Below are 16,237 nucleotides of genomic sequence, written 5' to 3'. Positions count from 1 at the left end.
AAGGCTGTTTGGTGAAACTCATTGTGTAAAGTTCTGGTTTTGGTTCAGTCCTGCAGTTTTTGTGTGGTTCTGGTATCTCAGTAGCTCTGGTCAGCACAGCTGGTTAAGCAGAGCGAAGGAGGTATGTGTGCCAGATGTCTTTGCTCCCAACCTTTAATCATTCCTGTGCCATTACTGGTCAGTCACAGAGATCCCACAAAAGTCCCAGTGTCATCCGTGTCTGTGTGTAGCTGGTTTGATCTAGCTGGTTGCCAAAAGTTTCCCTGGATGGTATTATTTGTATTTTCTCTGTCATGTAAAGATTTATAACCTCTCTAGAGTTTCCCACTCTGTCACGTTTGCACTTTGTCACCTGAAATAATAACAATCTAATCTGTCTCAACAGATCTGTGATAATAGATGAGAGGATTATTGATGATAGTAATTATTTACTTCCACAAATAATTACTTATTTGTGGAAGTAATTATGTGTAAAAAGTTCTTTTGGGTTTTATTAATAAAAAATGTCCTTTTTCTTCCTTCCTCTTTATTCTGTAGGTGATTTTCAACATCCAGAGAGACCAGTGCGTTAGGACGCATCCCTCTCACTGTAACTGGGCTGCCCATCCACATGCACGACACCATGGGCAGCTCCCCAGAGGTGCTTTCCTGGACCTCCTGTCCCAGTCTCTTGGTGGGGAAGCTGAAAGACGAGCTTAAGCTCTCTGTGGTTGGGGACGCCATGAAGAAATCCAACTCTCCCAATGCCCAATCCCAGCCTCCTCAGGCCCTTCCTGCTGCTTTACCTCCTCAGATTATAACAGACCTCGCCCCGCCGACCAACCTGCCCGTTCCCCTGCACACGCCCGGCCAGGACGAGGACTCCATCTTGGGGGGCATCAGCCCAGGAAACACGGCCCTCAGCGTGGACTCTACTCGGAGCGAAGGCGGAAACTTTAACAACAGCGTACTCCAGCTGCAGGAGCCGGAGCAGGAAGAAGCGGGTTCACCAGCGTCCTGTGAGCACGGTGGGTGTGGGAGTGGCATGGACGAGCAGATGGGAGAAGGAGACTGTCCTGTGGACCACAGCGGCGAGGGGAGACCCAGCCACCCTCGGCACCCTGACGACATCAAGCTGCACTTCCAAAGAGCCGGGCCCGGTTCGGGGGGCTTCCTGGAGGGGCTGTTTGGCTGCCTGCGGCCCGTCTGGAACATCATTGGGAAAACTTACTCCACAGAATACAAGCTGCAGCAGCAAGGTTAGCTCTTGGTTTCATCTCCCTGTACGGTGTCCGGTTGAACAAACTAAACCCTCTCTGTTTAATTAAAAGGCTTCTGTCTCTAACTCTTCTGAGAAACAATCAAATGGTTCTGTCTTGTACTACCAAAAGAGTAACTGAATATCTTTCCCCAGCTTTAGTATGTGGCTGCTGTGTGGCTGTGCTGCTGTCAGTTAGAATTAAGGTCATGGGTAAAGGTAGACTCACCTTGCTGCAGGGCTCGCTGTGGAGACTGGATGTGCAGGCTGAAGGATATGCGTTGAGGTTAGATACAAATGAGCTGAAGCTTTACATTGTTCAGCTGAAAAGTGAGGCAGCATAACTTCTCATCATCACTGATAGTAAAGCAGCACAAAACAGGGAGAGAGCAGCATATGACTCCCTGAATGTCATTTATAGTTCATTGTGCTGTTTTCATCTGCATGTATAAGTTACTTATGCTGCACAGAAGTGGTCCCAGTTTGTGAAAATGTCATTTATAATGGTCTGATTTATTTATGTCATTAAACCTGGCATTTTAACTGGGCAGTATAGACATTTTAGTTCCACTATAATTCCAGACATTTGTGGTTTGTCTCTTATGATGCATCTGCACCATCCCTGTTTAGTCCACTTTAATCCAGCTCTAGTTTATCTAGGAAGTACATTTCAGTTGGGGAGATGTGAATGTGTAATTATATTCTGATGTGGATCAGAAAAGTAATCTCTGGTCTGCCTGAGATCTCGGCTCGGTTGAAGTCAACTCTGGCGCAGTTCTAATGCGTATGTGAATGCCGAGCAGACCAGAGACCGCTCTAAAAGCAAGAAGCGGACTACAGTGCTAGGCATTGTGGGCAAATACAACCAAAGCAAACTTGTGAGTCTAGCGCTAGCAGGAGAAATGACTTGTGGTCTTTTGCTAAAGAGAAATCTTACAACTGGTAAAATTTGATGCCAGACCATTTTTGTTTACGTTTTGTGAAGAAGGATGTTGCACTCTTTAGTGTTTTTGTGTTGTTTCCTTTCGAGGTTCTTGGTGCAGCACCACTAAAGGTTAGGGGGTGAACTGGTTGTTCAACGGTTTGGTTTGTTTTACACTGTTGTCTGAAAACGAAATGCACCAGGTGAAAATGTAACAAATGTTATAATTTAATTATGTCTACCGGAATATCAGGTGCGAAAACCACCTAAAAAATGATATATTTAAACTTAAAAACAAGTTCAAAATTTTTTTTTTTTTTTAATTACACTTCAAATTTCTAAAAAATATCTCTATTTTACCTGCTTAAGTAGATTGCAGATATTTCCTTCTACCAGCTAACCTGACAGAATCCTTTCTCTGCATCTTATATAAGATCAATATAAATATGTTGGTCATCTCACTGGACAATGTAACAAAGTGTAGGTGTCAGAAGGATGAAATGTAATTAACCTGATTGCAGACATGTGGGAGGTCCCATTTGAGGAGATTTCCGAACTGCAGTGGCTGGGCAGCGGTGCGCAGGGCGCTGTCTTCCTGGGCAAGTTTCGCTCTGAGGAGGTGGCCATCAAGAAGGTGCGGGAGCAGAAAGAGACGGACATTAAGCACCTGCGGAAGCTCAAGCACCCCAACATCATCAGCTTCAAGTAAGCTCAAAACTCAAAACTTCTTACTGGTTACCTGATCCTGGTTTTAAAACATGTTTCCTGTTTTGTGGTTGTCAGAGGGGTGTGCACCCAGGCGCCTTGCTACTGTATCATCATGGAGTACTGCGCCCAGGGCCAGCTGTATGAGGTGCTGAGGGCCGGGAGGAAGGTCACCCCCAGGCTGCTGGTAGACTGGGCCACAGGGATCGCCGGCGGCATGAACTACCTACACCTTCACAAGATCATCCACAGGGACCTCAAGTCTCCCAAGTGAGCTGCTGGTTTACTGCTAATGTCACATGAGAGGCTTGAACACTTTCCTGAAGCTGTTTTTCTTAAGCAAAGTACAGGGTTCCCACAAAAAGGAGAACATTTTGTTTTTGTTTTCAAGATCAAGAAAAAAAAAATAAAGTATAGAAAATAGATGTATGTCCATCCGTCTTTTTGTCTCTCTATCCACGCATCCGTCTTAAGGTCAGTTCAACTTTACATCCATCCAGACATTCATCTTTCTGTTCGTCTGTATTTACATCCATCCATGTAGTTCGTTTCTACATCCATCTGTCCATAAATTTGTCTTTCCGTCAGTCTAACTTTCCAACTGTCCGTCTATCCATAGCTTCCACATTTAAAGCTAAACTGCTGTATGAATTCATAGATACGTTTTGCATCGGTCCTTAATGGATTTTATTTAAAACATTTTTTCAAACCACTTTAGTACCTTTTGAGACAAATTGGATAAAACTAGCAGCAGCAACTCATCCCTCCAGCTCTTTACAGAGTGACATTTGCGCAAATGTTTTGGTTAATAAAAGCAAGCTCCTCTGCTTCTCCTCCTCCTCCTTCTGTCTCATCCTCTGCAGTCGTGTCTGTAGCTCTGTCTTTCTAATCAATATCATCATGCTGCAGCAGCAAGCCCTGTATTAGTCAGCAGAATGATAGCTAGCTGAAAGCACTGTAAAAGGTCAGTCTCATTTAGCTAATGGGATGATTCAGAAACACTTTTCTGAAAAACAGTTGAGTATGCTACAGAAGAAAAAAACAAGATAACGCTCTTTAAATTTAGTGGAATATCAGCGAAGAAGCTTAATTGACAAAGTGAATAGTTTATACTAAATCAGCTCATTTTGTAACTCTCTTCTGTCTGTATTTCAGTGTTTTGGTCACACACAACGACACTGTGAAAATTTCTGACTTCGGAACGTCCAAAGAGCTCAGTGATAAAAGTACAAAGATGTCATTTGCGGGTACGGTGGCCTGGATGGCCCCAGAAGTCATAAGAAACGAGCCTGTGTCTGAAAAAGTCGACATCTGGTGAGTAGTAGCACACCTGATTCTAAATGTATCCACATTCTATTAAAGATATTGAATAAAAAGCTTTTTTTTGCCTCTAAGAAATTAAAATCTGATGTTGGAGTTGTCTATGGTACATTGAGACTGGAGTCTGTGTTACTTTGTGTTTTTCAGGTCATTTGGAGTTGTGTTATGGGAATTGCTCACAGGAGAAATTCCCTACAAAGATGTGGACTCATCCGCCATCATTTGGGGTGTTGGCAGCAACAGCTTACACCTTCCTGTCCCCTCCACCTGCCCAGACGGTTTTAAAATCCTCATGAAACAAACATGGTGAGTTTGGACCCGATGCTGTGACATCTGCTTTGCATTTACTTTGAGATAAATCTTGATTCCTTTACTATTTTGCTTCATTCCAGGCAAGGCAAGCCCAGGAATAGGCCCTCATTTCGTCAGATCCTCCTCCATCTCGACATTGCCTCTTCTGATGTTTTAGGAACTCCTCAGGAGACCTACTTCAAGTCTCAGGTTTGGATTTCAGACAAAATGCCCACATAACTCAAATTTCTCTTCTCGCGGCATAGCCCCTTAAAGAAATGTTTAGACGGTTTGAACCTTTTCAGGTTTTTTCTCTATTCTTTGTTTTTCTTTGGGATTTTATCAGAAAAAAACATCACAAAGTAACATGAGATTGTGAAGTGGAAGGACAATAATGCATAGTTACACTATTTCTCTCTAGTATTATTTATTTCTCAACTGCTTTGCACATCAAAGCCCTGAAGGCAAGTGGCTGTACTGAATTTTGTTTAGGGGCAAGATTCAGTACAACCACTGTACTGAATTAGTAGTTCTTATTTCAAAATAACTACTTACATGTAGTTATTTTGAAAACTACATATTCTTGCTTTCACTTCACTTCATAATTCTGTATTACTTTGTGTTTAAACACATAAAATTTTAATAAAATACTTTGAATTCACAGCTTCAGTTTTGCGTGCAGGTTTTCTAAACTGCCCATTTATGCCACAGGCAGAGTGGAGGGAGGAGGTGAAGAAGCACTTTGAGAAGATCAAAAGTGAAGGCACTTGCATTCACAGGCTGGACGAGGAGCTGATCCGTCGCAGGAGGGATGAACTCAGGTCTGTTTACCAAATAATTTATGATGGTTTTTGTTAACAGGGCAGCAGGTGGAAGACATAATGCTGATTTTATTTATTTTTTTATTCTCTTTTAGGCATGCTCTGGACATCCGGGAGCACTATGAGAGAAAGCTTGAGAGAGCCAACAACCTCTACATGGAGCTCAGTGCCATCATGCTGCAGCTGGAGGTCCGAGAGAAGGAACTCATGAAGTATGTAGAAATACAAGGCGTTATTTCACTTTGGTGTCATTTCCTTACAATAGGCCTTTACTGGGTGATACTTCAGTGTCACCTCTTTCTTCAGCAATAAATAGTTCAGATTGCTCTGTAGATTCAAGACTTTTGTTCCTGGATGAAATTTTCTGCCTCTTGTAGTTTTTGTCTTTACATCCCATCCTGTGAAACCAAACCAAACATCTGCTGTCTCTGTAGGAGGGAGCAGGCAGTGGAAAAGAAATATCCAGGAAGCTACAAACGCCACCTGGTCCGGCCCATCGTCAGATCCAACGCCGTCGAGAAGCTCATCAAGAAAAAAGGAAGCATCTCACACAAACCTGGAATGCCACCCACCAAAAGGTCTCAGATTTTAGTTTTGTTTCATTTAATCTTGAAAAGTATACAAGCATAAACTGGTGGAAAACTTGCTTTACATTTATTTTCTGCCATATCAAATATGATAGTGGAAAAAATATTCACCTAAAAAATTCTCATCAGTCATGAGTTTAATTGAAGGCAAAACCACCAATTTTCTTTTCTAGCCATCCTTTCCCCTCTGAGTTTACACTTTCGCACTAAAGGGATATTAAGTGTATTTCCGCTCTGTCATTTCATTGTAGTTTGTGAAAACAAGAGGCATAAACTTTCAATTTAATACTTTTTGATTTGCTTTCATCAGGGGAAAAAAGTAAGAAAACACTGATTTGCAAACCTTACACAGTCCATTCATCAGTATTTTAGCATCTTCATTAAAATTGTTGGCATTAATGAACTTTGCTTCTGATAGGAAATTAATATAAACATTGAAGAAGCACAAAGCCATGATAAATACGTTTAGGTGACTCCTCCCACTGCTGCCTTTCAGCAGCAAATAAATCATCAGACGAGGCCGAGATGATGATCAATTTGCCTTCAGTACTGAAAAAGAAGAACTTCTCTTCACTAACTTTAAGTCTGAGATAATTACCCAGAAGAAAATTGAACATTCATAAGATGTTTAGCACTTGGATTAATTTTTATTTATCTTGAAATGTTAAAAGTTTAAATTTCAGCTCATTGAAGCACTTTAGACAGTTTTAAAGAACTTTTTTACTTGATTGTTGATTAAGGATTTACAAATCAATATTACCTTAATGGGCAGAGACTTAAAATAAGGTGAACCTGTAAAACTGCTGTGTTAAATTGGGTGCACCTAACTTTTGTGTTAATGCGCCTAAACAATGGTTACTTGCAGTGCAAAAAGATATTCTAGAGGCCTGTAAAACACCTCTAGACTGAATGCAATGTTGCTGAATGCCTCTCTTGTAGGCCGGACCTGCTGCGCTCTGACGGCATCCCCAGCGTTGACTCCCTCCCCTCACCCTCGCCTCTCTTGGCCAGCCCCAAAGTCTCCACGCCTCCCGGGAAAACCCGCTACCGCAGCAAGCCTCGCCATCGCCGCGCCAACAGCAAAGGCAGCCACAGCGAGTTCCCTGGCGCCTTGAAGCCTCTCACTGGAGCCCCAGAAGACACCCAGTCTCTGCAGGAGCAGCCTTTCCACCACCACCATCATCATCACCACCACCCACCAGCTGAGGGTCAGTTTCTTCCTCTGAAAGGCCGTGAAGAGGCCGTAGTTAACTGTGCCAACAATCTACGCTACTTCGGCCCTGCCGCCGCCCTCCGCAGCCCTCAGACCGACCACCTTCAGCGCCGCGTCTCTGACTCCAGTCCTGACCTCATTTCCACAGCCGTGGATGCAGACACGCGGCAGCGGACTTCATCCACCAGCACCAAACCCATACCAGGGTCCGGCGCTGTGTTGTTATGTCCCTGCTGCCAGGCTCACCCTCTGCCCGGCTGCTTGCACTGTCAAGAGACTCCGCCCACTCTAAGCCAACCAGAACTACCGCACTACTCACTGCTTAGCACCCAGGAAAGCAACCAGTCTTCACTGGTGCCACTCAATAAAGAAGCAGCTTTAAACGGAGAGGACGGCTGCCTCGCTGCCCCGCAGGCACAGAATCCATCCCAGTCCAAACACCCGCTGCCCTCTGCACTGCCCCGCACCCTCAGACCCCTCAGAAAGGTGAACAGCCATGAATCACTGCACAAACAGTCACACACCTTGGACTTTATTCACATTTTGTTACATTACAATTACAAACTTAATCATATTTTACTGGGATTTTATGTGATAGACCAACAATGCTAGTGAGTCGTTGCAGAGTAGAATGAAAGTAAATGTTTTTTAGTTTTCTTTTAATGAAGAAAAATTGAAGTGTCGCCTCCATCTGTATTAAATACTCTTTACTCTGACGGCCCCAAAATTAAATGCAATGTTACCAGCTGCCTTCAGATGCTATTTATTTGGGAAACAGAGTCAAACTTTTGATTTCAATCTAAATTCAGATGATTTGTTGGGAAACATTAATGAACAAAAACAGCAGCATGAAGCCCAAGGAACACATCAGACCTGTCAGAAATAAAGTTGTGGATACATTAAACAATTTCCCAAACTTTGAACAACTCTTAAAGACCACTAAGTAGGTGTTCCTTCTGGACTGTATTCAAAATGTGATGTGTGGTGGAAAATGAAGACTGTGCATCGCTGTAGTAATATACGGGGATGGCAGCATCATGCTCTGGGGATGTTTCTTTATGTAAATACAGGGCAATAATAGAAGACTCACATCTGAAGAGATTTAGGACCAGGTTGAAAGGTCACCTTTCAGCAGGGCATTAATCCCAAATACACAGACAGAGCAACAGTGGAATGATTTAGATCACAACATATTCTTTGTTAAGAATGGTCTAGTCAAAGCCCACTCTGCAGTCCAACTAAGAACTTGAAAATTAATATTCACAGATGTTGTGCATCCAGTCTGACTGTGTTTGAGCTATTTTGCAGAGGAATGGACTTAACATTTTCTGTGTGTAGATGAGTAAATCTGGTAGGGGCTTACATATTCCAAAAACTCACTGTTACGCTATTCTTTGTGTTCATCTTTCTCATAAAATCCCAGTGAAATCCACAAAATCCAGAACTGTGCTTGTGGGGTAAAAGTATGTGAAAATAATTTAAAGACAGTGTAAACAAAAACACAGTAAGCAAAGTTTGAGGTATTAATGTTAAAATACTCTGTAGGTGTGAATATTGGAAGGCACTGTGTGTGTATGGTGAGTACCTGCATATCAATGGCCATTGTTGCTGCACTTTTCAGGGTGGCGATGAGTCATCTGAAGAGGAGGAGGGAGAGGTGGACAGTGAAGTGGAGTTTCCACGGCGACAAAGGTAAAATACTTTGCGAACTGACTTTTACGTGTCGTAATACTGCTAAATTAATCCATTAACAACAAAAACAAATGACCCTTTTGCACACCGTAATCAAAATGAATCCAAAATTAATTAAGACTACAACTCACTCCAGAATATTTTCTTTGACTCCTACCAGACCCCATCGCTGTATGAGCAGCTTCCAGTCGTACTCCACCTTCAGCTCGGAGAACCTGTCGGTGTCGGATGGGGAGGAGGGCAACACGAGCGACCACTCGCACAGTGGACCCCTGAGCGCCAGCCAGGAGGAGCACCTGGACGAGCTGCTGTCGCACACGCCCGACATCCCCATCGACATCTCCACCCAGTCTGACGGCCTCTCCGACAAGGAGTGCGCCGTCCGCAGGGTGAAGACGCAGATCTCGCTGGGGAAGCTGTGCTCGGACGAACACAGCTATGAGGTCAGTAGCGATTTGGCTTTTGACTTAAAGGTGTAGGCAGTGTGCAGCTATTGTACTGTGGGAACACTGGGAAAAATATACAGATTTATAATGGCATAATAATACAAGTACATCCTCTCAAAGATCAATAAACTTTCATTTCTAAAGAACACCTAACTTTGGAACTGGAACACATTTTAAATATCCAAAATAAGTAGACAAACTAAAACAATAAATGTAATAGATCATGGGGTCTCTGTAAACAAAATTGTCCTTCAAAAAACGTTATTCATTCAGACAGGGAAACAGGCAAAACTGCCAGTTAGACAGAAAGAAAAAGAGGTACAAACTAACTGCTTTGTACTCTATCAAAAGCTTGCAGCAGTTTTCAACAGGCCACCATTTTAACAATTTCAAAGGGCAGCATCTCCTTAATGACTAAATAAAACTACACAAACAAGCAGGAAAATGAAAATTATTGAGCTAATTTTATTGTATGATGCAACTAACCATAAAATAAAGCGAGCTTATTGTGCAAGGCTTATTTTTTGGCCCTAAATAGAAATTAGCAGCCACATTTTATTTGGCTTGAACGAAAACTAATTATATTTCATTTAATGACAGTAAATTGCATTGTAACAAAAATCTATATGACATTTGGCTAAGAACCACTAGTAGTTGATTTTATAGCCAACACATGCTTCATTATTACAAACTTAAAGAAGAGCCAGAAAGATGTAAAGTGATTTTTAAAGCTGCCAGATCTTTGCTCAAGTTTTTTCTCTCATTTTGTCTCCAGAATCCACTGCAGTTCGGAGACTCGGACTGTGATTCGTCGGAAGCAGAGTGCTCCGATACCACCATCAGAAACAACAAAGTCGGTGCTCCGTCGTCATGGTGAAACTCTCCACAGGGTGTTGGATCTGTTTGTTTATTTTTTTTGCCTGGTGGCCATCATATCCATATTAGAGGGCTCCACAGAAAACACAGCAATAAGAGGACATCATAGAGAACAAAACTCTCCCTATAGCAAAGTCCTGCATAATCTCCCCTCATCCTCAGCATCATCCCCCCGGCCCACCTCCGCCTCCCATCGTCTAGCACTGCATCCAGGCAAACCCATGGCAGGGATTCCCTTTTGATTGATAATGTACAGTAGATAGTATAACATTCTTAATTTATTTTTGTCTGAGTTTTGAAGAGAAATTCAGGATTCTCTGAACAGAGGAAATAAAAACTGACATTTTGAGACCGAGACTGATGAAGCTGCGGAGGATAGGTGAGGGAGGAAATGTTGAAGCTCTGATGTGTCAGAGCATCACTACGGGTCTACATCTCACTACAGTTGCTCTGAGCATCTCTGTGTTGGTAAAACCTCACAAAAAAGAAAAAAGCAATCTCCTTGTTGTTAGTTTACAGCGCAGCGACCCGGTATCCCGCATCCTTTCACTTCCTTCTTGTCACAACTGTGGCTGACACAGGTAAACAATGAGCTCATGGAAACAGTGTCAACACCAGCATGAACAACTCGCCTTGCAAATTGCAAATGGAAACTCCCCCGAATGAAAAAAAAAAAAAAACACCTCTGGACTTGTCTCATTGTCAGGATCACCGCATAGCTATTAGAGCATGCTCTCAAGAGGAAAAAAGCTTTACAAGGACTGCATGAAGCAGACAAGCGGTCAGCAGAGAGGACGACTCATCCGAGAGCTAAAAACAGGCAAAATAAAGGACGCTCTCAACCTTCTCTGTGAGACACGTCATCAGCAATCAGGCGTTACGATGGGAGCTTTTGAGGACGGTGTGCGTTGGTTTGCGTAAGCCCCCCTTCCTCAACCATCAGACATTACAGTTTCAAGTTTCATCTCAGGATCGCTCGAGGACTGTGAAACTAGATCGGACCAACTATCGTGTGAAAGAATCTTCTTCGACTGGCACATGTTAATATAAAGGACTGGGGAGGCATTTAAAAATAAAAAAAAGCTCTTACAGAGAAGCCTTGGATATTCAGCCCTTTAGTGTAGGTGTTTCTATAGCTGCAGACTAAATGCAGTATCTCTTTTTGTTTTGTTTTAGATTTTCTGGAAAGTGACAGAGCGCCTCATTCATCATTTTCTTGCAGAGATTCTTATTTTTTTATTCATAATGATACAAGTGCATTTCTATAAATACGTTTTTTCACTCAATAAAGTCAAATTAATATAATTTTAATGCATGAACAGTGAAAATTTTAATCTAAATTACCTGTTAAGTTTAATAATTGGGATGTAAAACTAGGGCATCAATCCAAAATTTAGTTTATCAGAAAGTCTCTTTAAATGTCATCATACCAATTTGTAGAAAAATAGTATTTATCATAAAGCTGTCAGGTTTAGGATTCCACTAAAGAAGCTGGTTGTTCCCAGGCTCCTTTACCTCAGCAAAACAAAAAGAAAAAATTAGTAGAGGGAAAAGGTATGCTACAAATATGTGATAACACATATGGCACAGCCTTAAGTGGAAAACAGAAATAAAGGCTTGAGTCTCTGTAGAGTCATTAAAAGGTACTAAAAAATATTTCCATTTTAAGTTTTAAAAACATGTCCAGTTTTCCATCATGAGTCTTAAATGTTATTTATGTTTTAAATGTGCTCCTATATGCTTCTTCCTCTGATTTTTAACCTTTTTTTTTGTTTTATGTTGTGGTAGTAATCATTTGTCCCAGGTTTTGAAGTTCTTGATATGTAGAGGGGTGTTATGCTGTAATATTTCATTCAACTTTCAGCCTTTCCCTACAAACCCATAAAATATTTCTGCTTGTGAAGCTGGATGATAGTTGTTAGTTTAGGGAATGAAAATCACACTCTTTTAACCTTATTTATTTCCGCTAATTCTTTATGGAAATGTGTATATTTGACAAGGTGGCTGGATTTTAAATATTTGCTAAAACCTTTTATGGATAAATAGTATGAGACTTAAAAGGTGTTAAAAGTGGGTAACCTAAACACAAAATGCATAAAAACATATGGCAAAGGCAAAAAAGAAAATGCAGAATAAAAAAAAAAAGAATATAAGCTAAGTGTGGGTTATTGAGCATATCAGGGATTCAATTAGTATGTTTGTCTTTGTAAGTCATGTTGCTCTTAAACCATATTTACTCTTGAAGAAACTGTAGAATATGAATTTGTTTGCAATTAATCTATATAATGAGTTTCATTTTTGAATTGAATGACTAAAGTAAATTAACTTTTTATGATATTTGAATTTATTGAGATGCACTTGTAAATATTGTCTGTTAGCTGAACAGCAATACCAAACAGCAGGGTAGATCTCAGGTGATAAATAGGAGAGGGGGTTAATCCAGCAGGCTGGATGTAACCATGGTTACTAGGAGTTAGAGTAGAGCAGTGAGTGGATATATTTTTTAATTGCTCCATTTCTCTTATTTTTCCCCCCAACTTGCCTTTTTGAGGTTTGATGCTCAGGATTTGTGTTGAATGACAGCAATATATCAGCTGTCACTAGATGGCGACATTTGATTTTGCCTTTCTTCTGTGAATCTCCCACACCAATCAGTCTCACAATCCCAGCAATACAACTTTTTTCACCCAATCGTCTTAAATACAAAACCAAAAAAAAGAGATACTGCATTTATGAAAGCATTACTTTTGCTTTTGGGTCCTCGTCTGGCATCCACATTTGTAATAATCCCATCAGTCAGGGCGGTACTGAACGCTAATGATGTCAGCTCAGACGTGTGTGCCGACGGTTGTGAATCTGCATAAGGAACACAAGCCAGAGACGAGTTCGCGGAGCTTTAAGCTGCTCTTGGTATTCACCAACCATATATCTCAGTGTTAATCCTGTACATAAACAAATGTAAATGCAATGTGATTCGTTTTTCATCCTCTTTCGTTAATGTGTGCCGAGCGGCCGGACAGGAGGAGGAGGTCATCCTTATATCAGTATTGAACACTACGACAGGAAGGTGAATCTTGATTCAATGTGCTCGAGAGCTTTGAAAAGGCTCCATCTACCTTCTTCTCTTCTGTTTACGTACATGTGAAGTAACCTCATGTAATCTGATCGAGCTGATAATAACACTTGTCTTCTCTGGTGTCCATCCTGTGAAGAATGACTGTTGTGAACTTTTAATTTAATTTAGATCTTTTTATTGTTGTTTTCTTTTCTCTCTCCTTTTTGTAGCTGGCCTACATAATTATTGAATTAATTTATTTGAAATGAGTCATCAGGAGTAATATTTCTTTTTAATTTGAGGCAGCTTCAGAAATCTCATGACCAACAGGTTCTCCTTTTGAAGGAAGCACAATGAATGGGTGTGGGGAAGAGGGCAGTATTTGTGTGGTTGAACAAAAGCGTTACCATATCACTGTTTAACCCTGCAGAGGGACCACTCGTCGTTTAGATTCATCATTGCAGTTTAAAGTATTGAATAAGTAGTTTGCAGAATCAAGGATTCCTTCAGCTTTTTCCATCTTCCCCTAGGTTATTAGGAAGCAGGGTAGACGAGCCCAAGGGAACATGTAAGGAGGCAATTATATCTCTACTTCTGCAGTGATTCCTTCTTCGCATTTGTAATCATAAACTAAAATATTTCCATTTGAATTTCTGTGAAATTGTTGCCTGATTCTGTTTAGCGCACATACTTTTTTTTTCTCTCATTTGTGAACCTCTTCCCTGTTGAATGGCATTATGATCAACCAATCCTGTCATTTTCCTGTATTATTCGGTGTACAGTGCAATAGGAGAATAAAATCAAAGCAAACAAACTGCATGGAATAAAGGCTGATGTACTGTACCAAGAACACAGTCGTTTGTCTTGTTTTATTTAAAACAAAGTGGTTAATGCATATAAATTCAGTGCTATGCATACTAATGTTATTGTTATTTTAGATTTTATGGAGGGTTTTGTGTGTTAGATGAGATTTGCTGGAGTTCAGTCATTAGTGTAGTGTGGTGAGCTAATGGATGAAATGCCTCCTCAACATGCAGTCACGTTCCACGGAGTTTCACTAATGACCTAATTATTTGATTCAAATGTCTAGAATCTGAGTTTTATGTAAATATTGCAGCTCTATGGCCCTGAAAAGGGCCAAGCTCCCTTGGTGAAATATTTGGTGCCTAACTGAAGTGCAGGGAGAAAGATACAGTTTTCAGGACACCTGTGAGCAATTTTTTTCTACGTCTTGACACATTTTATTATATTTATATCTTTACTAAGCCATTCTAATAAGAATATCATTAGCTGTATCCCATTGTACTTCTGACTGTATACGTTTTTGTTTTGTCACTTTGCTTTTTTTTCAGCCGATAAACTCTGACTAACTTCCTTCAAGAAAAGCTTCGCTGCAGTAAGTGCAGCCAAAGTGCAACCACTTTGTTTTACTGTTGGAATGGTGTGTTCAGGAAGATGTGACGTGTTAATTTTTCCCGCATGTAGGCTAAAAAGTTTAATTTTAGTTTCTCCTTCCACACCTTGTCTCATACATGTTTCCAAAATGTTGTAAATCGTGTATCATTTCCTTTCCATTTCAAAGCATACATTGATATTTCAGGTGTTGTTGAGACAAAGTGTGGAAATGTTCAAGGGTTGTGAAAGCTTTTGTGAGCCATTTTAGGTGAATTAATTATTAATGTTTTGTTTGTTGCGTTTCCTGGGCAATGTTCCTGCATGTTGACATGAGCTCCAGTGATAATACAAAAACCATGCATTTAACATCCAAACACAGCATGACACAGTTCTGCTACAAGGCTTTAAAAAAGACAAACCTATCTATTTTTAAAAAAAAAATGTTGATCCCAAGATAATTTGATAAGTACTAAACATCAGTACCTGATTTCTTTTCTTCTAAAAATGTTCCTAAACATTGCTGATGGTCTAGTTGTTCCTTTTCTGTTCCATTATTTTAAAGGTTCAACATCTCCACATGTCAAAAAAATTCAGCTTGCTGTTATTTTCACTTTCTAGAGATGTTTTACTCTTGGCAACAATTCCAGACAATATGAACAACCATGATCTTTAAAAATGAGAGAGAAAAAGTTCTCTTATTAATTTTTCTGAATATTGCACAGTCTGACCTCGGCCAACTGACAACTGTGAATCTATGCAGCTGCTCTAAATGATCCGCAGCTCATGAAATGCTGACTGAAGGATCGGAGAGCAAACAACTGACAGACGTCTTCACTGATACTCCTGACATATCTCAGACCTTCAAGCTGGGCATCACATGAAACAAATCAATCCAGATCCACTCAAAAGCTGTTTATTATCACCACTTTTATCCACACAAAACAATAATTCAGAAACTGAGATAAATATAACATACAGTATATCCTTTGAGATTTCACATCACACGCTCCCACTTGGACCACGAAAAATAAATGATATTCATTGCAAAATGTTCACCTTATTCAGAAAAATGTTAAAAATTAGATTTTTTTTTATTGGATTGTTTGAAAATCACACATTACGACTCTTATTTTTTCAGTGAAGTCCTTCACAGGCTGCATTCAAATAGATGTAAGCTATTTCTTGACAAGTGGAAAAATGTAACAGCAGTTGCTCCGCCACCCCTTCTTCCTGATTTTGTTCTAAATTAAGAGGATCTTATAGGAAACATTTGTTCAAACGGAAGGTGTGACCCTTTTGTGTGCTTTCACTATAATTCCTCACTCACCCCAAGTTTACATGAAAGAAACAAAGTCTCATCATCTTCTATCATTACTCTGGATGATGCTACGCTGGACTATGTTCAGCTTTAACAAACTTTATCAAATTTAAATTGGACACAAGCTTAGCTACTGCTACATCTTCTTCAAAATGTTGAGTCCTAATCAACTCTAGGGAAATGGATCACATCTTAAATCAATGCACCGATCACTTGTTGGATTGGAAACATTTTTAAAAACGTAGGCCTGTATGTTTGACCTAAAAACATCTGAGTGTTGCTTGTCAGGTGAACCAAATACTGTAGATATCTAAGGTCATCATCAGACTTGTCTACTCAGAGTTCTCGGGTTCAAAATT

General features: G+C 40.5%; 1 protein-coding gene across 2 annotated transcripts in view; it reads left to right on the top strand.

Annotated features, from left to right (window-relative positions):
* map3k13 (mitogen-activated protein kinase kinase kinase 13) overlaps positions 1-14,015 on the top strand; it is a 39,833-nt gene extending 25,818 nt beyond the window's left edge. For both annotated transcript variants that reach the window (XM_028023478.1, XM_028023479.1), the window contains 13 exons: positions 538-1,238; positions 2,681-2,864; positions 2,943-3,134; positions 4,020-4,178; positions 4,332-4,490; positions 4,577-4,685; positions 5,187-5,296; positions 5,392-5,508; positions 5,731-5,874; positions 6,823-7,582; positions 8,718-8,788; positions 8,949-9,231; positions 10,010-14,015. In XM_028023478.1, coding sequence (XP_027879279.1) covers positions 611-1,238; positions 2,681-2,864; positions 2,943-3,134; positions 4,020-4,178; positions 4,332-4,490; positions 4,577-4,685; positions 5,187-5,296; positions 5,392-5,508; positions 5,731-5,874; positions 6,823-7,582; positions 8,718-8,788; positions 8,949-9,231; positions 10,010-10,111 — 3,018 coding nt within the window. In that variant the 5' untranslated portion in view covers positions 538-610 and the 3' untranslated portion in view covers positions 10,112-14,015. The remainder of the gene's footprint in view (positions 1-537; positions 1,239-2,680; positions 2,865-2,942; positions 3,135-4,019; positions 4,179-4,331; positions 4,491-4,576; positions 4,686-5,186; positions 5,297-5,391; positions 5,509-5,730; positions 5,875-6,822; positions 7,583-8,717; positions 8,789-8,948; positions 9,232-10,009) is intronic.
* The last annotated feature ends 2,222 nt before the right edge of the window (positions 14,016-16,237 follow it).

The sequence above is a fragment of the Xiphophorus couchianus genome, chromosome 7 (assembly GCF_001444195.1).
Source record: "Xiphophorus couchianus chromosome 7, X_couchianus-1.0, whole genome shotgun sequence".
In the NCBI taxonomy this organism is placed as follows: Eukaryota; Metazoa; Chordata; class Actinopteri; order Cyprinodontiformes; family Poeciliidae; genus Xiphophorus; species Xiphophorus couchianus.
This window is presented reverse-complemented; position numbering and strand designations above follow the sequence as displayed.